General features: G+C 40.3%; 1 protein-coding gene across 5 annotated transcripts in view; it reads left to right on the plus strand.

Moving 5' to 3' along the window:
* Nucleotides 1–23,359, plus strand: part of GHR (growth hormone receptor) — a 272,691-nt gene that overhangs the window by 192,150 nt on the left and 57,182 nt on the right. For all 5 annotated transcript variants that reach the window (XM_067730609.1, XM_067730610.1, XM_067730611.1 and 2 more), the window contains one exon: nt 2,040–2,105. In XM_067730609.1, coding sequence (XP_067586710.1) covers nt 2,040–2,105 — 66 coding nt within the window. The remainder of the gene's footprint in view (nt 1–2,039; nt 2,106–23,359) is intronic.

Genomic DNA, 23,359 nt, shown 5'->3' on the forward strand with positions numbered 1-23,359 from the left:
CTCCTAACTGATGCCCACATTCCATATCAGTCGTCATTCTGGAGAAATTCGTCAACTTTCCTGCTGATCTGAGCCTGGAAACTGGTGTCTGTTTACTCACTTTCAAGCTGAAAATTGAGACAAACTTGCTGGATAATTTTGACAAAAATAACACACATGATTGCGTGTCATCCCATGATTAACTTAATTTTCCTCTTTTTTTGAGCTAGCGGGACTTTCTCAAGTCATATATAGTTTTCAGTGAAATAGGTCATTCACAGTTGGAAGTTATACAAACTTGCCAAACCTTGACCAAAAATAACATTCTGGTGCCCAGTTTAGTGCAAGGGGTAATAAAGTGTTCTCTGATTTGTAGCAAGGAATGAAAGGCAGGGGTTGGGGTCTAGACAATGGTAATAATAAAGACTAAGGCTATCAAGACAGTGAGTAGACTTGAGGGGATTTTCATAAAATGCAGTTTTCCTTTCTGGCCACGTTAAAATCAATCTGTAGTACATTATCTCCTCTAGGGAAACGTGTATTCCATTTGCTTTCTGTCGTAATTCTTTATTGTATTTGGGAGTAAATGAGCTTCTACAGATGAAGTTAATATTAAAATTTAGAGAGAGACTGAAAAGAAACCCTTCCAGAGCTAATAGTCACACAGAATTTAAAATATCAATTCACCAAGGCCCCCAAACCTAACTTCGCTTGGAAGAACGCTCTCACTGATAGGCCCAGGCTGCAAAAACTTTCACGCGTTAGAATTCTGCAGTATTTAGTGAAAGGATCTTAACTTCCTCTGTTAGGTTCTATATTCTGAACTTCAGACCCGACAGCTGCTTCCTAGTGGTTAGCCAGGTGGGAGGAGTTAGTAAAAAAGGACATTGAGAAGTGGATCAGGACAGATGGACAGGATTCACCCTCCCTGAAATTCAGGGAGATGGGTGTGGGCCAGCTCCACTGCCCATGGATCTTCATTTTCTTCCTCCTCCTTTTTTCATATCAAAGAAAGATTTCTTAGCGCTGTTACTGTGGGTTTCTATTGAGGACCAAAAGCAGCAGCAGCTTCGCTGCTTTGAGGTGATGCTCTCTGTTTGTCGTGGGCCTGGACCAAACTGCCTCTCTGATAACCCACGGATAGCCTGATGGGATGGGAGGCATCTTGGAGACACCCCCTTCTCCACCAAGCCCAGATAACAGTTACAATACTTTTGTAGCTGAGGTGTTTGCAGTTCAACGCATTTCAACAGTTCAATGATAACTACATTGATCATTTTCCATTTTTCCTGTTTTTGTTTTTGTTCTTGTTTATTTTTTTGCGGTACGCGGGCCTCTCACTGTTGTGGCCTCTCCTGTTGCGGAGCACAGGCTCCGGACGCGCAGGCTCAGCGGCCATGGCTCACGGGCCCGGCCGCTCCGCGGCATGTGGGATCCTCCCAGAACGGGGCACGAAGCCGTGTCCCCTGCATCGGCAGGCGGACTCTCAACCACTGCGCCACCAGGGAAGCCCATTTTTCCTGTTTTTAATGCAACCTAATACTAGTATCAATAAAATTAAAAGTGCTTTTATAATAGATGACTCATTGCCATCTCGCATCCTAAACTGTCCCCCTCTTGTCCAACTTCTCACTTCCCCTCATTCCTTCCCTATTCCCAGGGTTGCTCACATGTTTATTTCTAAGAATAAATGCTTTTGACTGAACTGTTTTTAATACTTTTTTAAAAAAAGAATTTATGTTCCTCCTTGTTTCCACAAGCAAGACTTAAGTTTGGACTCAAATGTTGTAGGAAGGCAATTTTTCATCCTCCTGACTGTGTCCAGGCATGAGACCAGAGGCAGCTAAGACCAGAAGGTTTCCATTTGCTCTGAATATTTAGGAGTTCTTTTTAGAGGGTAGGTGCAATTTTAGTTTGAAAAAGAAAGAAAGAAAAAGGAGAGAATTGTTGTGAGGTTGGGCCTGGTCACATTTTGACATTTGAAAATGAGATTGTAAGAAAGTCACATCAGACCACTTTTTATAGGGGTAACTCATGGTTTTCGTCTCGTTCTGTTCCAGCCACACCAGCTATCCTTGTCAGAGCGTCTCAGAGTCTGCAGAGAGTTCATCCAGGCCTAGAGACAAGTAAGAATTTCACTCCCTTTTCTGCCTTCAACGATAGTGTCCAGGTTTTACTGTAATTCAAGCTACTGTCCTTTCCCTATTTTATTTGGGATATGGTAACTGGATGAATGACTGACTGAAATTACACAGGCAAACTAACAAATTTTTTTTTCAGAATTTCTTTTTCAAATTTTCTGCAAGGCTGCTTCTTTTTTTTCCCTTTTTTTTAATTGAACGAAAGATCCTTTAAATTCCAAAGTTCTTTACAATTTTCAAGTTTCATGCAAATGATTTCATATAATCCCATAATAACCCTTTCTTTCCTCTACCCCTGTCTTGCCCCTCCCTCCTTCCCTCTCCCCACTGGTAACCACTGGTTTATTCTCTATTATCTGTGAGTCTGCTTCTTTTCTGTTTTATTCATTAGTTTGTTGATTGTTTTAGATTCCACATATAAGTGATATCATACAGTATTTGTCTTTCTCTGTCTGACTTATTTCACTTAGCATAATATCCTCCAAGTCCATCCATGTTGCTGCAAATGGCAAAATTTCATTCTTTTTATGGCTGAGTAGTATCCCATTGTACATATAACACATTTTCTCTATCCATTCATCTGTTGATGGACACGTAGGTTGCTTCCATACCTTGGCAATTGTAAATAATGCTGCTGTGAACATTGGGGTGAGTATATATTTTCAAATTAGTGTTTTTGTTTGTACCCAGGAGTGGAATTGCTGGGTCATATGGTAGTCCTATTTCTAGTTTTTTGAGAAATCTCCATACTGTTTTCCACAGTGGTTGCACCAATTTACCTTCTCACCAAAAGTGCATGAGGATCCCCTTTGCTCAACATCCTCGCCAACATTTGTTATTTGTGTTCTTTTCGATGTTAGCTATTCTGCCAGGTGTGAGGCGAGATCTCATTGTGGTTTTGATTTGTATTTGCCTGAAGATTATCAGTGTTGAGCCATGTTTCATGGGCCTGTTAGCCACCTGCATTTCCTCTTTGGAAAAAACGAATGCTTCTTTATTTTTCTAATAAGCTTATCCTTAGAGGTTAAGTAAGCCCAAATTAATGCAAAGAAAAAAAGACATAAAATAACTTATTGTGGGCCAACAATTAGTTTACTGAGTTTAGGAATCTGCATTTTTGTTTTATAAGTCCTGTATTGTATTGTCATTATTATTTTGAGATATTTCTTTACCTAGTGATCACATTACCAGACAGTCAAATTTGTCCCTTCAACCAAATCGCCTTGGGCTCTGAAATTCTGTCCACTGCTCCGTGATAGCATTACCTCACAACATCTTCATGCATGTGTTCATACCATGTGCAGGACTCAATGAGTTGTGTGCGCTGCACAAATTAATTATGTCTCAATTAATTAAGGCAAAGCCTATGTTTTCTGCTTCTTCTAAATCCCTCGCGTGACCTAAAAAAAAAAAACGTGATCACATAGTAGGCACCTTCAATTAAATTCTAAGGATGGATTTTCTTTTCCTCAGTTGAAGTATGTGCTCGAGTCCACATTACAAAATAAAGGAAGGGAGGTTAGTGTACCTGACTGTGTTTAAGCCATTGCTGTTTCAGGGATCATAACGGCATCATGAAACTATAATTGGGGTTTTGTGACTAAATTGCAGAGTCCTTTTCTAATAGGCGATGTAAACATCATTTTTCTTGGAGGTGACTGAAAAGGAGGGTTGGTGCTGTTTTTAACAAACGTCATCAATTCATCAGTTGTGCCAGACCGCGAACTCTACAACCCTCCTGTTTTAGAATCATCTGACATGTTAATCTGCTCCCTAATTAATGTGAGGGGTTGTAGAAAGATTAGCTGTTGCTTATGTTTGGGTTATCCCAGCCAGTATATTCCAAAGCCTTCACTCAGCAGATGATGTGACTTATTGCTGCTTTCTGTAAGGAAATAAGAAGGAATCAGTTAAGAATGGTTTACTAATGGTGCGTGCTCCATCCCACACTGGAACCCTCCCCAACACACAACCACAGTACACTGCCCTTCTCTTGCCCCCAAAGTGGTGATAAGATTTCCCCAAGCCATTGTCTTTGTCAAGTCATGGGGTCTGAGGACCGTAAGCTGTGGGCCTTGTTGGAATACAACCTCTGAGTATGGCAGATGTGTTGAAATTGCTGCCAGTCACTTGGCATATGTTGATCTTCTGTCCTTGTGATAAACAAGAATAATAGCTGTTACCCTTCATCTGTGGCACGTCACACAGACACTGAGCTCCCCACGCAAGGAAGAATCCTATCCTTCCAGCTTCTCCTTATCTGAAGTTACATGCCCTCTGTCTCAGGACTGATTGGATAAAGTACCCCACGTCAACGGATATGTCTGTATCACTAGGCACCTTCCACAGTGCACTCACTAGGACACATGGCCACCTTTATCATCCAAGCATCTCACTGAGATGCAACAGACCCTAGGGCTCCCGTATCCTCACTGTGTCACTGTGGACACAGTCACTGTATCACAAATGTTTAACTCCGCACCATGCACCCAGCACTAGCTAGCTCTACACCTTGAGGAAGAAAGAAATGTGTAAGATATTGTCCTGACCTCAGGGAGGTCATATTCCCCCTAAGGAGATAGTTTTACACAAAAAGCTAGTGTTCAAGAACTGTCAGTTCACAATTGTAATGTATATATTTCCTATGTGCACTTTTCTGAATTCTCAGATTCAAAGCAAAACCTTGTGGAAGAAAAATAAATAAACCCTCCCAGAGTGAATCCTAGACAGAACTGTCCAAACGTAAATAAAGGCCACCACCCTTCTGCAGGCCACCTTCACTTTACGCTTGGGCTATCACAATAACCCTTCAGTAGCTGTCTCGCTCCTCTCTCCTTCCACACCCTACCCCGTCTCTCCTTCCTTGTATCCATCTTCCTCTGCCAATAACGATTTTCAGAATCCAACATATCCCTCTGTTCTAAATAACCCTAACTATCTTTAGCACCTTCCCCACTGCCTAAATTTTAAACTGCAATCCTATCCCAAGACACTCAAATCCACCATCTGTCACCTGACCCCAGCTTGTAAGTCTAGACTACCCACTACTCCCCAGGACCACTATGCTTTCCCTCCTCTGGGACTTTGCTCGTGCCGTCCCATCTTCCAGAACTATCATCCTTCCGCCTCACCCAGCATTCTGGAAATATAAATCCTGCCCATACTTTAAGGTTCAGCCAGAACACTCTGACCCTTGGCCTGAAGCAGTTCCTCCCTCCTCTGTGTGTGTCTTTGAGAGGTCACACGATTTCGTATCACTCTGAGGGGATATATTACACGCTGCTTTGGAGTGTAGTTATTTGCGTATTTCTCTTATCTCCCCATCTGGATTATGAACAGCTGTGTCTTATTCAGAGTTGTATAACTCACAGTACCTCAAATGGTACCTTGAACATTGTAAGTAATAAATGATATTGCAAATAAATTAACTAAATGGAAGTATCCTTAATAGCTCCCTGGCTACCCACCCTTCAGCACTCTTGACAATTCCCACCAGCCCCCCTTGTTATCGTGGAGCCTCTTGGATCTCAGGGGCGGGGGGTGGAGGGGGGGCATTCATGGAGGAACAGATCTCGCCACCTGTGTTAATTGCCCATTAATCACCTTCAGTGTTGCTAAAAGGACTCATAGGAATCAGATGGTTTATACTCAGAGGATAGCTTCCTTACAGGCAAAGGATACACTAGGGCAACAGCAGATGAGGGGAGTGCACTGACCGGGGTCTGGAGAGCCCAGGTGTAGGCCCCTTCGTCCTCTCACTGCACAGTCACACCCACCAGGTCTGGAACCACTACCTGTGTGCCTGCCAAGCACCTTGGTACGAGGAAGCCCAAAGTCTGCTCGTGATGGAGTTTCCTAGAGTGAGCTCATCGTGTAGGCGCACCCTAGCTATGTGGACAGCCTTACCATCAGCCCCCAGTTCCACTGAATTTAGGTGCAAATCATAAATTTAATTACATTGCTAAGCAGCATTGACAAGCTGACATATTCTGCCCTGAAACAACTCAGGGACCCATGACTACAGCACATCACTTATCTTTAGTTAACACAGTCTATACATAGCATTGCCAAGTATCAGTAACTCTGGAAAAAAAGCACGCGGTCAAACCGGACCAGCTAAAATTAACCCACGCCATGCGCCACTTAAAGAATTGCCCATTGCGTTCATCTCTTCCTTCTCTTGCTCACTAAAAAGTATCTGTCCCAGCTTCTAAGCCCTCGGGGCTTTGCTTTCTGCGTGGACCTAATCCATGTGAATAGGTGTTTGTGTGGTAATGGGCACATACTAACATACCTTCTGCAGAGTACAGGCTTGAGAAATATTTTCTGGAAACAAAGAGCTATTTTTAAAAGTCCCATGAGGACTTTTTAGCCCATGCACGTGGGTAGCAGCATACTTCACCTATGCAGAGGCATAAATCTGAGCAAAGACCCACATATAGGATGAGAAGGATATTGACGGAGTTTATGGTTTAAAGTGGTAGGCATCTTGTATACTTTAAAGAAGGAACGGTGCAAACTTACTACAAAGAAAGCTGCTTTTAGTTGTGGGAGAGAGTGATGAGGATGGTTAGAATCTTCTAGAGAAAAGCAAAACGTTGTTAGTGCTCCTGAAGAAGGCAGACTCCCGAGTTAGGCTGCTGTGGTCCCATGTGCTTTGTGTTTTTCCAGTAATTTCATTTCTCTCTCACAGTTGGTTTTTGGCAGAGGATTTGATGATCGTATGGGCCAAATACTTAAGACTTATTAAACACATAGAGAAATTATTAAAAGATTGCACATCGTTCTGAGGGGGATTTTTCCTGTCCTTTTTTTTAAAGCCACACCTTTTCACTGAATTTGTCACGTATTACTATGAAAGTGTAAATTGTGTGATCAGTGGCATTTCCACCTCAAAATAAAATGAATATCCAACTGGAGAAAACTGCTGAAGTTTCATTGACTGGCATCTGGAGCATAAATTTGTCCAAGATTTTATGAAAACAGGCGTCCTGAACATAAACATCCATGACTGAGGTCAGAATGCAGTTTTGAAAGAATCCCAAAAGATTATCATATTAGATGGGCACAGAAGTGAATTGCTTCAATTTTTATAAGTTCAACAACTTCCTTTACAATGGTGAGTTACTTTTCAATAAAGACACTTATAGGAGACAAAAATTTAATATAGTAACTGTTATTTTGCTTGTTGGGGTCCTTACTGTACATTCTTAGCTGGACTCCTGTCCTAGCCTCCTAATTTTTCTTCCCTACCTCCTATTATTTCCCTGTCCCCAGCCATCCTACCCTCTGCTTCCACATTCATTCTTGTCTACCTTTGATCCAGTGATTCTTCTGCCCCATCGTCTTCAGTAGCTCCCCACTGTTTCCTAAATTATGAATAAACTCATCTCTCTGGCGTTTAAGAAGGCCCACAACATAGCCTCATCTCGCTTATGTACTATGTACACCCATGTTTGTATCCCCTGAATTCTTGCTTCATCATAGCCATTCATAATGACCCCTTTGTCAGAAATTCCCTCTTCTTACCTCCCAGGTGGGAACACTCCTTCAAGGATTTTATCTTTAAGGCATACTTCAAATATCGCCTTATCCGCAAAGGTTTTCCCAGTTCCCCCAAGAGAATGCACACTTCCATCTTAGAATCTCTGAAGCCCTTTCTTTCTCCCTCTCTAGGAGAGGTAGTATATAGCACAGTACTTGAAGAACTCAGCCTCTGCAGCAAGACAGCTTTGGTTCAAGTCCCAGTTCTATTACTTACTTCCTGCCTGATCTTACCTAAGTTTCATGACCTCTCTGTACCTAGTTCTGTTTTGTTTTGTTTTACTTCTAAAATAAAGATGCTAATAGTACCTACCTCATAAAATTGTGGTGAGAATTACAAGTGTTGTTACATTTAAAGTAGTTAGGATAGTACCTGGTCCCACGGTGTTTATTGTATTCTCTTGGGGCTCTTATTTATATTCCAACAAGAATTAGAATTGAACTGTATGAAATTTCCCATAGTCAACTCTATTTTGGACCATCATATCATTATGTCATTTGTTTCAACCTAATGGGGACTCATGCACTTTCTGTTCCCTCTAATAGACTGTACTATTCCTAAGGATAAGGGCTACGTCTTTTACATCCTTGTATCTTACAGTACCTGTAAGGGCCTGGCAAATGCCGAGTGTTTAACAAACAGTCAGTGGATTTTGCATGCACACGAAAAAAATTCAAAAAATAGAAGCCAAGTTTTCTGCCTGGTATCTTAAGTATTCTTTGGCTACCATAGGGTACCTTTACGTCCTCTGGCAGTCATTTATGAAAGGAGAGAAATTAAAATAGGCAGGAGGAGACATTTCTCTCGTCCATTACTAATAGACTTACAGTCTTTCCCAAAAGCCTTCCACAGAACCTTAGCTTCAGGTCATGGGACCAGTGTCATGGTCTAGTCTTGGGGTGTGTTTCTGTGTCATCACTGTGCTATCCTGTGGGCACTTCAGCTGCCAAGGCAATAGCAGCCCCTCTCCTGCCTGTGACCCATCCCTGCCCCTGTAAGAGCCGAATGACCCTCTCAGCTTTAATCATTCTTTTTCATCAGATAGTTTCAACCTTAAGGGCTTATTAACTGACAATACAGCTACAATAAGCACAAGCTGACAGTACACGTAAAAGAAACACAACATAAGGGAAGTGTGTCCGTGCAGGAACGGTATCTCAGAGAGAATGTGCAGCCTTTCTTGGTTACAAAGAACTTGAGCTTTGGACATGCATTAGAGAGCAGCATTGGACTCTGACATCGAAGCTGACATTGAATTCTTTACAGTCTGCTGTTTATAAACAACTCAGCAAATGATTCAGTAAGTAAACACAGATTATTATGATCCCTTTTAAGGAAACGGTGTTTATGTTGGCTCCCTCTTGCACCCAAACTAGTGGTAGCCCATCCTGACTCACAGACAGCACTGATATCCTGATAATGCCAAGCATCCTGCAAAGGCTCTTTATCCCCCTTCCTTGCTTCTCTGAGGTTGGAGGGAGGCCGGTAGACTTATGCACTTTATAGAAGAAGAAACAGAGGTAGAGACAAAACAGCTTCCCCAAGTCTCTTTGACAGACCAACAAGAGAGTAGAGAAGGTACCGTCCATGCGATGCTTTGTATCTGCTCCTAGATGAGCAAAATAAAGTGTAGATAATGCATGTTATTGAGAATTCAAATAACAGTGTTTAGTTATCTCAAAATAGGGACTTGATAGTGACTTTTTCCAGGCTGAAATACTCAGATAATGCCTGCTATTAGTTTCCCAGTGGTAGTGCTTCATTATACACTCCCTGCTTTCACATATAATTGTTGGGAGGTAAGGATTCTTTGTAAGATAAATATTAGGTCTTGACTTTTTTATCCTCCTCAACTGCCAGCAATTTGCTGAGCCATAATCAGTGGTGAGTAGATATTTCCCACTGAGTTTACGAGAGACCTGTTCTCTGTGCACGCGCTCAGACCAGCGTTAGTGAACGTCTAGAGGGGGAGTGAAACCACAGCTCAAGGTCAGCCTCTTCGAGCCCCTGCAGGTCCTTTCTGATTGTCAACATATATCAAGGTTGTCTGTTTATTCTGGAACCCAAACAGTAGGAAAAGATTTAGAAATCTGTGGGCATATGCCTCGGAAAGCCTTGACGGTAGAAGTAACAATTTTTTTTGAAGTCTGAGGATGATTAAGCATCTCTCTAAAAATTCCAGTGGGCCTGTGTGTACTCTACATACCCATTCCTAGTATGGTTTCTCTTCCAAAGCATAACACACATTTTTCAGGGGTGAAATCCAAGACAAACATTCTTTCACCCTAGGTGACCCCAGTGGGTGGTGAACTCTTTTTAGTGACTGGAAAGTTAAAGCATCCCAAAGTTGACTGTGACCTTTGAGTTCCAGACTGCAGCCCTGACGACTTGCTTAGTTCTACAGCTTCCAAACCAACTCTGTAATCACTGCTCTCAAGAGAACTCTGGCTTCTGTGCACAGAAGCCTCTCTAGGGAGAGACAGAGGCTGGGCTCTGTCATTCCAGAAAGGCCTAGGCTCTGTCATTCCAGAAAGGCCTAGGCTCTGTCATTCCAGAAAGGCCTTTGTTCATACCAGCTCCAACGTGTGATGCACAGTTTTTCAGATAATGTGCACTTTTGCACTAAGGAAAAAACCTTGAATTCATCATACAGGTGGGCCCTGATTTTAATACAGATTAATCTATGCACTGAGAAAGCAGACTACACACCATATTTATAAAAAGATTTATGGAATTCAAACATAGGTACCATTGAGTAGAAGTTCAAATAATAGAGTACCTTATGGCAAATATATGCAATATATATTTAAACCAAAAATAAGAGATGACGAATTACTAAATAAAGAACTTATGATTTAGAAAATAGGTTATACAACTTTCAAAGGGCTTTTAAATATATATAGTTTATAGGAAATTGATTTGCATGTAATTCACAATATATGATACAAAATCAGCTACTTTTTTTTAAGGTCAACAATTATTTGAACCAGGGGTTAGCAAACTATTGTCCTCAGTCGTTTTATAAGTAAAGTTTTATTGCAACACAGCCAGATCGATTTGTTTCAGATTGTTTATGGCTCTTTTGGGGATACAATGTCAGAGCTGGGTAGCTAAAACATAGGTCCACAAGCCTGAAATATTTACTATCTGGCCCTTGAAGAAAAAGTATGTCAACCCCTGTTATAAACAGAAAAAGATTGTTTCTATAAAAAGGTATTTTATGGAACTAGTCATCATGTTTGTATTGGTTGTTGTCTTTTAATCTCCTATAGAAAATTATTTTCAGTTGGTAACCGACATAAATGAGAATTCAGGATTCACTTTATGAATTTCCTTCACAGTCAACTCTTCTGAAATACACTCTATTGCAAAGTAAGATTAACAGTATCTGCTGATCGGTGTGGACTTGTACATTTTTATTATTATTGGTATTCCACCAAATGAAAGCTGAGCATCTGTAAATGCTTGGTGATGGATTGAATGGGCAATAATTTGCAACTGAACTGTCTGAGATATGTCATCATTATCACATAATATTTATCTTATGAAGAGCTACAGTCGGTGTAACACACAGCTCCAGTTTGAGGGCAGACTTGACTTTACAGGTTTGTGGATCGTCCATAAACCGACTGCTGCCACTGAATTCATGCTGAAGAATACAGACAGAAGACTCTCCTTTTAGGAAATCGTGCACCGTGAAAGACTCGTAACCCAGAAACCTCACAACATTGTAGTAGATGTTACCGTTCAGATGAATGGCCTTTGCGTGTCCTCAACATGTTCTCAAGTAACATTCATGTCTTTACTGCTACAGGTTATATTTTCATTTTCATATGTTATGGAAAAGCAGCCTTTAGCTCTTCTTTTTTCTCACTTAATATTCCTTAGTAAATAGAATTTTAACACTACAAATTTGGATTCGTTGGAGAGCAAATATTTGCAGGAGTGGGTCTGTGCACCTGTCACTGTGAAGCTCCTGCCAAGCAAACCCCGGAGAAATGGAGAAACACCTGGATAGCATCCTTACTGCGACAGAAGCTCTTCTTTTTCTGAATTCCAAAAGCGTTTGAAGTTGTGCATCTTTTGCACTGAAGTCAAGTGGCTTGTGTACATATGGTAGCTTCCCTTCAGTTGTAAGTTCTCAGAGGGAAGGTCTTCCCTCATCTTTATATGCTCTGCTCCTTTCCTCCACAACATAAACAGGGCCTGATACAAAATGGGGGCTTACTATGGGTTAAATGAATGCCACGTGAGTTCCAGGAATGACTTGAGAGCAAATGCAGAAGGGAAGTGGAGGGGGAGGCGTTAGCTTAGATTTCATGGGGTTTGAGTTTGACATCCTCTCCACAACACTAAGACCAATACTGAGGAGAATTGTTTCCTGAATCTGAGAGCAGCAGATGCATTTCCTCTTCTGCCATTTTTCTTTCTCGTGGGGAAAAGCAGACAAGAAGGTCCTACAAAAGTATTGGAGGTGTTTGTTCTTATCAGCCACTAGTGATTGTGGCAAATTCTGTTATTGGTTTCAGTTGGTGTCCCAGGCTGTGGGATGAGCACTTTGGAGTCTGGGGAGCTGGAGACCCTGAGTTGGTCCTGTGTGTGTGCACCTGGCATACGGCTGACATGCTGTGAACTCTGATTTATCCATTTGTCAGTGGAGATATTAACATCTATCTCAAATGGTCATTGTGAGGAGCAGATAGGTACATAGGAAAATTCCTGGCGCAAAGTAGGTAAGGAATAAATATTAGATACTTTATTATTTTTACTATTGCTGCTGCTACTACTGCTATTACTCCTCCTGAAAAAGTAGTAGTAGCCTGGGTTGCTGGAAGCATCCTACCCACGTCCTCACCCCACTCACCAGAGCTTATCTCCTGTGTATATTTTCTGGGAGGATAAGAAGGATGCTGGATCTAGTAGAATATATCTCATATTGGAGTAGTATATTTTTTAATTAATTTTTATTGGAGTATAGTTGATTTACAATGTTGTGTTAGTTTCTGCTGTACAGCAAAGTGAGTCAGTTATACATATACATATATCCACTCTTTTTTAGATTCTATCTCCATATAGGTCATTACAGAGTATTGAGTAGATTTCCCTGTGCTATACAGTAGGTTCTTATTAGTTACCTGTTTTATATATAGTAATGTATTATGTCAATCCCAATCTCCCAATTTATCCCTCCCCTCCCCCTTTCCCCCTTGGTAACCATAAGTTCGTTTTCTACATCTGTGATTCTATTTCTGTTTTGTAAATAGGTTCATTTGTACCATTTTTTTTAGATTCCACATATAACCAATATCATATGATATTTGTCTTTCTCTGGCTGCCTTACTTCACTTCAGTATGACAATCTCTAAGTCCATCCATGTCATTGCAAATGACATTATTTTGTGCTTTTTTATAGCTGAGTACTATTCCATTGTATATTTGTACCACATCTTCTTTATCCATTCCTCCGTCGATGGACATTTAGGTTGCTTCCATGTCCTGGCTATTGTAAATAGTGCTGCAGTGAAGATTGGGGTACATGTATCTTCTCGAATTATGGTTTTCTCTGGATATATTCCCAGGAGCGGGATTGCTGGATCATAGGGTAGCTCTATTTTGAGTAATTTATTTTTTAAGGAAGTAAAATTCTCACAGACTCCAGAGAATGCCTGTACAGGCCAGTTTGAGAAAAATTGATTTAAAAAATAAATTTTAATGTTGGAGATATTTCTTTTCATTGTCACTTATCTCTGCAAAAAGAACACAACTTAATTTCGTATCCCAAAAGACACCTGTTTGAGAAGCCCTGCTTTCATGTTCTGCTATAAGCACATCAACCTGGACTATAGGTCAGGCTGGCCCTTTAGAGCTGAGGAAGCAGAGAGCACTTACTGAAAGGGAGGGACTGAGAGGCTTGCCAGACTCCAGATGTCCAGAGGATGAGACATGGGTACCAGGCAAGAAAGATGGACGTCACAAGGAGGAGGTGGTGGGCAAGAGGGGGAAGGAGCAGCCTGGAAGCTGACTTCATTGCTTCACTGTCTTGCCTCAGGGCTGTCCTGAGGCAGCATTAGATCAAATGTTTACCACAGTACTTGGCACCTAGTAGAATGTTGTTCCCTTTCCTTCCTCTTTCCCCTGAAAAAGACTGTCCTTAGCTATAGAAGCAATGAAGCTGTATAGACAGCTAAAAGGTGTGCCATTAAAACAGACTTTTTCTACTTTTCCAAAGGGGAACTTTACCCCCTACTGAGCTAAACTCAGACCCAAGCTTCCTTCTCTGAGCTTTTAGAACATTTAGTGCCTGGGGAGTCATTTGGCAATAATCGAGTACTGTTTTATTGCTAGGATTCTTTTATATGTATACATTTATAAGGCCCTGGAGTCCCTAACTTGAAATTTGTTTTTGCTTCAGAAGTTCGGCTGTAAGGAGGCTCTCCAAATCAAGTGTAACAACTGCAACAAATAATATATTAACTAATGGTTAAGTACACATCTAGGCTGTGACAGCCTGTTTGACTTGGGTTGTAGGTGAACTGTGACTAGCTCCTAGAGCTGGGTCAGGAGCTTTGCGGTTTGTACGGTGAAGGAATGCCTCCTTCACCATCTCATCCTGCCCTCACCACCCCTACCCTCTGTCTTCCCCTTCACCACACTTCACCACTTCCTGGGTGAAGAACCAGCTAGGGCAAAAGTTCTGAAATTTTTCTTTGGTACCTTCTGCCAAATTTAGCTTTTGACTGGATAATCTTGGTTAAACCATGAGTAAGTAACCTCCTAGGGTCTAGTCAGCCTCAGTGTGAGAAGCTGTCAAACCAGAAGAGCAGAGGAGCATACACCAACTCATGCCTGTCTTGCAAACCTCTCCTTGCGGAGGTATTTTTAAGAGCAGGTGCCTTATTTATTAGTCATTAGATTTGATTTTAGGCATCCTCTCTGCTAATGGGTGGGGTTGTGTTCCTGTCTTGCTAGTTGTTTGGCATGGGGTGTCCAGCCCTGGAGCTTGCTGGTCATTGAGTCAAGCTGGGTCTTAGCGTTGAGATGGAGATCTCTGGGAGAGCTCTTGCCAATTGATATTCTGTGGGGCCAGGAGGTCTCTGGTGTAATGTGGACAGCTTTGACCTTAATTTACATCCTGCTCAATTGGTTCTAGTAAGGTAGCATCTGCTTCAAAAAAGGGCTTCAGATCAGCACAGACTCTTAGCACTGTGCCTTTATGTTTTCTAGAGAAGACTGTATTTTTTTTAAGCCATTGGAGCATAATCAGAGTCCATATTAACTTGCTTCCCAACAAATTTCACCAGGATGTGGATAGCCTGGTTTCAGGACTTACTGAAGCTCAGGTTCTTTTGTCTCAGCACAGAAGGAATTCAGGGTGAGGCAAAGTGTCAGGCAAAGACTGAGTTCATTAGCATAGGACCCTCCCACTCCTTTTGGAGAAACTGGAGGCTAAGAGGGAAGAAGTACATCAAAAACATCCAGGGAGTCTAGGCGCTAAAATGAGAACAATTGGGAAAAGAAAGAAGATGTTTTCAGATGAATAGAAGCTGGGGATGAAAGAAGCAGCCTCCTCAGGCAGCTGAGGAAAAGAAGGAAACTGAGTCCAGAAGATTAGAAGTGAATTAGAATGATTTGAAGTCGTAGGAGACCAAGATTTCTCAAGGTACCAAAAGAAAGGAAGCTCAGCCCTGTTCAGGCTGCAAAATGAAAGCTCCCTTCAAGTGAGATCCATATGGCTAATTTGACAAGCGCTGATTTTCCCCTCTTCCCTTTGAACCCATAATTACTTCCTTCTACTCACATAGCCTTGACCATCGTCACCACCTATAAAAAACTATTTCCAATTACTACTTAAGGGATAACCCAAAAACATTTTCTTTAGGACTACTTTCTCTGAAAAACAGACTTGGAGGTAAAGGGCAGGAGGCTTTATTGGTCCATCCAGAGTCACAGCAAGAGGCTAAATCCTATAGGATGTCAATATAACCAGGTCAACCCCAAGGATCCTAAAATGGTGGCTCTTGGTATATATGCCCATCAGAATCATCTGTGGACATTTTCAATAAATATAAATGCCATCTACCTCAGATCTACTGAATCAATCTTCATTGATTCAGGCATATTGTATTCATTTCCTAGGACTGCTATGTAGCAAATTACCATAATCCTAGAGGCTTAAAACAACAGAAATTTAATCTATCACAGTTATGGAAGCCAGAAGTCAAAAATCAAGGTGACGTTAGTGTTGATTCCTTTTGGATGCTCTGAGAGAGAATTTGTTCCTGTTTCTCTCCTAGCTTCTGGAAACTGCTAGCAATCGTTGGTGTTCCTTGGTTTGTAGATTTAACACTTCAGTCCCTATCTCCATTTTCACATTGCCTTCTCCCTGTGTCTCTATGTCTGTTCTTCCTTTCTTTTTTCTTTCTCTTATAAGGACACCCATCATTGACTTTAGAGCCCTAATCCAGGATAACCTCATCTTGAGATCCTTACCTTAATTACATCTGCAAAGACCTTTTTTCAACTAAGGGCACATTCAGAGGTACCAGAGGTTAGGACTTGGGCATATATTTGGAGAATATAATTTAACCCACTACAGAGATGTATTTTTTAAATTGAAGTATGGTTGATTTATAATATTGTGTTAGTTTCTGGTGTAGCAAAGTGATTCAGAGATAGATGATAGATAGATAGAGAAATAGATATTCTTTTTCGGATTCTTTTCCACTATAGGTTATTACAAGATATTGAATATAGTTCCCTGTGCTATACAGTAGGACCTTATTGTTTATTTTATATGAAATAGTTGTACCTAAGTTTTTTTTTAAATTTCCTCCACAAATATTCTTCACACACCCCTGCAAAGAACTCTGACCTTAACTTTTTAGCCTACCATGTCTCCAGTGCTTGGGAAATGCGGGAACATGCAAAGTTAAACAGGCTTCTTTATCACAGAACCACTCAGAGTCTCTAATCTGTTTGGGTGCATTGTGAATATCCAAGAGAAATAAAAGAACCACAGCACTTTCTGAAAATGGTTGACCAGGGAACTTCTTTTCAAGGGATTACCTATTGCTACCCCAGTGGCCACTAGTGTTCAAAGGAGGACAGGTGGCTAGTGATTGTGGCACTTCTGCAGCTGTGCTCAATGCTGAGGGCATGGCCTGGGTCTAGCACATGAGTCTACCACAGCGTTCAAACATTTAGATTATCGATGTCTGTATTGACCCTTCCCCGAGTATGTGTGGATCCTTCGTTAAATATACAAAGAGGTTTCCCTAGACAATTGGTATATGTGCATGGATTTTTAGAAGTCATCTAGTCTTGAGTCTTGCTTTCAGCCATTTTTATGGAAGGAGCCTGGTAAAATAGTAGGGTGATAGAGTGGAGAAGAGGGGAATGGAAAGGGGAAAGGTAGCCAAGATTACACAGTATGCTTTTTTTTTTTCTGAAAAAAGCTCAGAAGAGCTGAAAAAAGACGAAATTACTTCATCATTTCTATTCTTATCATTACAGTCCCTTAAAAATGACATCAAAACAGGAATGGCATCAGTAAGTTCATAATGATACTTTTTAAAAAATGGTCACCTTTGGAGGTTACTAGGACCTCTACTCATTATTATAAAAACTGATACATCAGGGAAATAATCAAGCAATTACCTTGAATTTTTGTATGAATTGCATTTCAGGGTGAAGGAAAGTTGTTTACTTTTGCTTGTTATTGTTCTTTATACAGACATACTTAGCTAATAAATGCAGATGAAATGGCAGGATTAGAGAAATCCCCAGTTTAGAAGCCCTAATGACATAGTGATTTAGACAAGATCGTCCGTGAATGATAAAAGTATGTAGGTATGCTGTATTCTAGGTGAATCAGGCTGACAACATTTTGAACACAGATCAGTCTTGTCATCATATGACATAATATGTCCCTGATACAGGAGTTCACAGCTACCCGTGACAGGTTCTTTCCATGAGAGGAGAACAGAATCAAATTAAGCCTCTGGATCTAATGCCAGTTTATAGGAAATAACAGGTCAAGAGGGATATTTTAAATCACTCTTTAAGAATTCAGTAAGCTAAAGGAAACTATCTTCAACCAAAACAATGATGTAATTTAAAAAAAGAGAAAGGAAGTATCATGGATTTGGACAGACTTGAGACATTGCATGGACCTAGTTTGTATCCTGATTCAAACAAATTAGCCAAAAGAAAATTTTTGAGACATTTTGGGAAATTTGAGCATAGACTGGATATTAGATGATATTTAGGGATCATTATTAATTTATTAGGTGTGATATTGGATTATTGTTTTAAATGAGAGAGTCCTTAGCTTTTAAATATACATATGTAGGTAGTTACGGGTAAAAGCAGATGATTAAAAAAAAATAGGTTAAGAAAATACAAAACAGGATAGGTCAAATGCTGATAATTGTTGAAGCTGGGTGGGGAACATATAGTGGTTCATTAAACTGTGCTCGCTGTTTTTGTGTGTATTTGCAAATTCCATAATAAATGTAGAGTAATCCATCATGAACAGATGATCTCAATCCCCACCCCCAAGAAAACACAATTCACATCCCCAATGGAAACCATGAATTAGCTTTACTGGTGACCAGAATTCCATCTATGAAAAGTGGAAAAGTCTTTATATGAACACATTAGTTTAGAAAATTGCTATGGGAAAACCAGAAAATGTGGAGTTCTAGCTAACTAGACATGCGTTGTGTTGAAGTGTGTGGTCCTGAACGGTTCATGTTGAAAGATGATACCCTGTTTTCAAGTGGCAAGGAAAACAACTTGTCTAGAATTTAAGACTATGGCTCTAGGTCATATTTGAACTCAATTGGGCTGAAGATTTCATTGCTGCTGTTACCTACCATGGTGAATTTGCTTGCACACAAGCTCTGCTATAGGTCTAATGTTGGTGCAAGCAATTTCCTAGAACTGAAGTCACATTATAGTGAACAGTGCTATGTCCCTGTAGAGATTCCAAGATGATGTGACAATGGAGTGTTTACATTCTGCCGCCTTGGATTAGCCTCTTACCGCTCCTAAAACAAGAAAGAAAGAAAGATAATCAATAGGCTTTTGATTAAATCACAAACCAAAAAGAGAGGACAGAAGAGGGAACCAGTTAGCTGCAATTTTCTAAATGCAGGCTTTTTCTTATTTCTACTTTCCAGCTGTCTGTTCTTGAAGGTCCAACTTTAAGGCTTGCCATTTTCAAGCCTACAGGAAATGTTGGCAATATGGCCACCCCTGTCCTTGTCCATGCCACTCGGCCTACTTCCTCTCCACTCCTGCCCTGCTGTCCTAGGTCAGGGGCTTAGAGGCTGAGAGCACTGCAGGTAGCATAGTCATTCAAGCCCATATAAATAGAAGGAAATCTAAGTGATAACCAGAAATAATGGAATTTCATTTCAAAGACTGTTCAGTTCCCTTAGTGTTGCTGACTGATTTCTAAGAGGCCTGGGCTCAGCCGTTGGATGTCTCAGAACCCAGGAGAGGAATCATTTGCACCATAGGCATCTGCTTGTTGGCCTAAAAGCTATCAAAATTGGTTCATAATTTAGCTTGCTCTAAAAAGAAAAGGAAACCCCATACACCTGAGAAGTAATTCCTAAAATATAAACATGAGACACATACCTAGACATGTCTTCCCACCAAGCCATCCTTTATGGTTTCCCACAATGTTATCGTCTACTCCTCCTGCACCTAAGGTTCCATGGAGCAGGAAAAGTCAAAGAATGTCAAGGTTCTATGAAACATTTTCAACCAGAGGCTTTAGGCAAGCCAGTGAGAGGTGTACTGGAGATGAAGTATCAATCTCTACCCCATCAGTGTCAGAGAGCTGGAGGGTGTTCTCTCTTAGCTGATTACAAATGAACCCAGCACATCTAACCCCAGGCTGTTCCACTCATTTATCATTTCTCTCTTTGCCAGACCGAATACATGCCCATATGTCAAGAAAATGGTGGCTTTCAGTCTATAGTGGACTGGCATTTTGTCATGCAAGCTAATATGGGTGAGTCTGCATCACCCACAGTAGAAGTAAAAGCTTTCTGATACATGCACGCCAATGATCACAGCAGCACTGTTTACAATAGCCAAGACATGGAAGCAATCTAAGTGTCCATCAACAGATGAATGGATAAAGAAGATGTGTGTGTGTGTGCGTGTGCGCGTGTGCGTGCGTGCACGTGCGCACGCGCACACAATGAGATATTCCTCAGCCATAAAAAAGAATGAAATATTGCAGTTTGCAACAACATGGGTGAACGAAGAGATTATCATACTAAATGAAGTCTCAGACAGAGAAAGACAAATATTATGTGATATCACTTATATGTGTAATCTAAAAAATAATACAAATGAATCTACTTACAAAACAAAAACAGACTCACAAACATAGAAAACAAACTTATGGTTACCAAAGGGGAAGGGGGGGTGGAGGGATAAATTAGGAGTATGGGATTAACAGATACACACCACTACGTGTAAAATAAACAACAAGGATTTACTGTATAGCATAGGGAGCTATAATCAATATCTTGTAATCTGAAAAAAGAATATACATATGTGTGTATACATGTGTATATATATATATATATATATATGTATAACTGAATCACTTTGCTGTACACCTGAAACTAATACAATTTTTTAAATCAACTATAGGTCAATGAAATAAAAAAAGTAAAAGCTTTCTTTTTATTCATCTGGGTAAATAAGCAAAAGACAGATCTAAAATACATTAGAGTTCCAAGAGAACAGAGATTTCTGTTCCTTGCTGTGTACTTAGCACCTGGAACTAGCCCGTAGTGGATATGAATGAAATATCCATCCACTCTTTCATCCATAAAGGAATGGATGGTCCTGCAGGACAGAAGTTCCCTGTGCTTAGGTGAGTCATTATCTTACAGGCTCAGAGCCACGATGTCAGTCCTGCAAACTGACTTGAGGTGCATGGGGATGTCCTGCCACAAGGCGGATCAACTGAGGGCATCCTGAGACCCCACAGTGGCCGCCAGCATGCTAACCTCCATTCCCTTGCCCATCCTAGATTTTCAAACGAGGAGTCACTGTGGTAACCAGACTGGGAATCATGTCTCCCATACTTTCTCATATTGGGGTTTTGGGGCTTTATTTTCTTTTTTGGCTTCTCAGTATCTGAAGCTGTTGTTCAGAGAAGCATATTAAACCATGACTCTTCTATTATCATGCATTTCTGTTACCAACAGAGGAGGTAAATGAATCGCTTAAAATGAAACAATTCCATTCTCTTCAGTACACTCTAAACATAGCCTTAGCTTTGTAATTATAGTAGTTGGGTGATGCTGCTGAGAAAATGGCATAATTATAACATTATGGTTGAGAATCATCTGAGAAGAAAACACTGAGCTGCACTGTGCAAAGTTTAAGATGGGATTATGGTCCTTTTTCAATATGAATAAGACTCATTAGCCAACTGCCACTGAGAGCTTTGTAGTGTGATATTAATAGTGTAGTCAAATCAAGAGCCAAAGTAAAAATGAAGGGAAAATCTAATTCTCATATGTTCCTAGGAGTCTTCCATGCAAGCGTAATGCAGAGCAGAGAAGCTCATCAACTGGAAGGAAGCGGAGAGAAAAATCACAGAAAGCTAGCTTAGAAAAACCAGCACTCGAGCTTGTTTTTCCCTCTTCCCTCCTGGCAAAAGGGCCTTACGTTAGGCATATCAAGTACCCAAAGTTGTATTTCCTTGAATATAGCTTTTAGAGTTTTTACTTTAAATTTTTGAAATATGTTTTATTTCCCTGAATATGGCTTTCTTTCCCTTTAATAGACTTGTTCAGTGGTCCTAGAGTTTACGCTACCATAAATGAAAGAAGATCAGGTGTTCTGTACCCTAATTGAGGGGTTGATGACACTGTGTGCATTTGTCAAATCATTGAAGTATAAATTTAAATTTGTGTTTTCACTGTGTATAAAGTTTATCTCAATTTTTTTAATTTAAAAAAAAAATTTAAGACCAGAGATTTCCAGCAACAAGAAGTATAAACAAGTAGAAAGAGCATAGTCAGAAAACTGGGCCTAGAGTAGCCGCCCCACCATGTGAAAGCCATGGACCTCTTGAGGCTCTTCCCTTTATTTTCAAAAATAGGAATATGTATATTTAGACTCTCGCCTTTACAGGGGTTGGGTGTGACCAAGATGTGCACATTGCTTGCAAGTGTTCTAGGACTCTGTAAGCCATAAGGGGTTCTCAAAGGAGAAGAAATTGTGGGCTGTTCCAAACAGTGAAGCACGGTGGCAGAGACTCTGTCATGGAACCAGACTCTCTGGTTAATGTCTCCGGTGAAGGAGGACATAGCCAGCAGTGCAAGGAGTTTGTGGACATGTGTGTATATGTGTTGGAAGAGGAAAAGGGAAATAATTTGTCTTCCTGGCTTCATCTCTATTCCTGGCTTTTCCTAGAGCCTTATTCCTCTCTTTACCCAAAGCCTCAGAACGGGGACTTTTCACTCCCTTTGTTAATAAACAACAGAAAGCTGACATTTTGCTTAGCTTTGTCTTACCCTACTTCCTTAGTATGACTGTTCTAAATTAATAATAATAGTAATATTATATTATACAGTATATACTATACATTATATACTATGTATATGATAGTGTATATATAGTATATAGTGTATATTATATTATATACTATATACTATAATATATAATAGCAACTATTATTATTACTGTTGTTATTATTACTGAGAGAAATAAAAATGGTAATAGAAATGAATAGAAATACTTCCTGTACCTGGCGGGCAGCTTGTACGGCAACTGCCTGCAGATTTGGGTTGTTTCAGACTTTGCTTGTTTTTGTAGCATCCTCAACAAACTTATGACAACTTGGAGTGCCTTTAGCCCTTAAGATCCTGTCTCTTAAACCTGACCAATATATCTTGTTCTTGGAATCAGTAATGATAATCTTTTCTAAGAGGTTCAAAAAGCACAAGTGATTTTCCTAAAACTTCCATCAAATGAGAGGAGTATTTGAAAAATGAAACTGAAAGGAGCGGTCCTCTGAGAAGCCTGCCCAAGCGCTTGGACTCTGAGTCAGGCAGTCGTGGCTGGAATTCTGACACTGCTACTTCCTAGCTGTGGGATTTTGGACAAATCACTTAACCTCTGAGCCTTAAGCTGCTGATCTGTAAACAAAGATAAATGCTACCTGCTTTATAAGTATGCATAAAAATTTCCCCTGAACATGATGTGAGTTTCCTTCCTTCTTCTATCCAGCTATGAAAATCTGTGGTTTAGGAAGTCATGAACATTTCATTAGCACAAGGGAAAGTATAGAAATATACTAAACCCAAGATCTGAGATCCTTGAGGACATTTTTTTAAAGGGGTGCTGATTTGGAATGTTATCAATGCAATAAGGAATATTTGTAAAATAATAACAGTAATTCATTAAAAACAAATAAACAAAATACTTTAATTAATGAATCTGGGAAAAATAAACTGAAGATAAATATTCAGAGAAAGAGGAAATTATCAAAGCAGTAAGATACAGGGCACCTGATATTTGCAAAGTAATAGAAGCCTTAAAACCCCATTAAAGAGAAGACAAAGCCAAAAAGGCTGGTTCTCCTTAAAGGGCTTTTGAAAACTGACACCTGGAAAATTATGGTCTACTCCCTGGGGCTTATTTCCCACTC

Source organism: Pseudorca crassidens, chromosome 3 (assembly GCF_039906515.1).
Source record: "Pseudorca crassidens isolate mPseCra1 chromosome 3, mPseCra1.hap1, whole genome shotgun sequence".
Lineage (NCBI taxonomy): Eukaryota > Metazoa > Chordata > Mammalia > Artiodactyla > Delphinidae > Pseudorca > Pseudorca crassidens.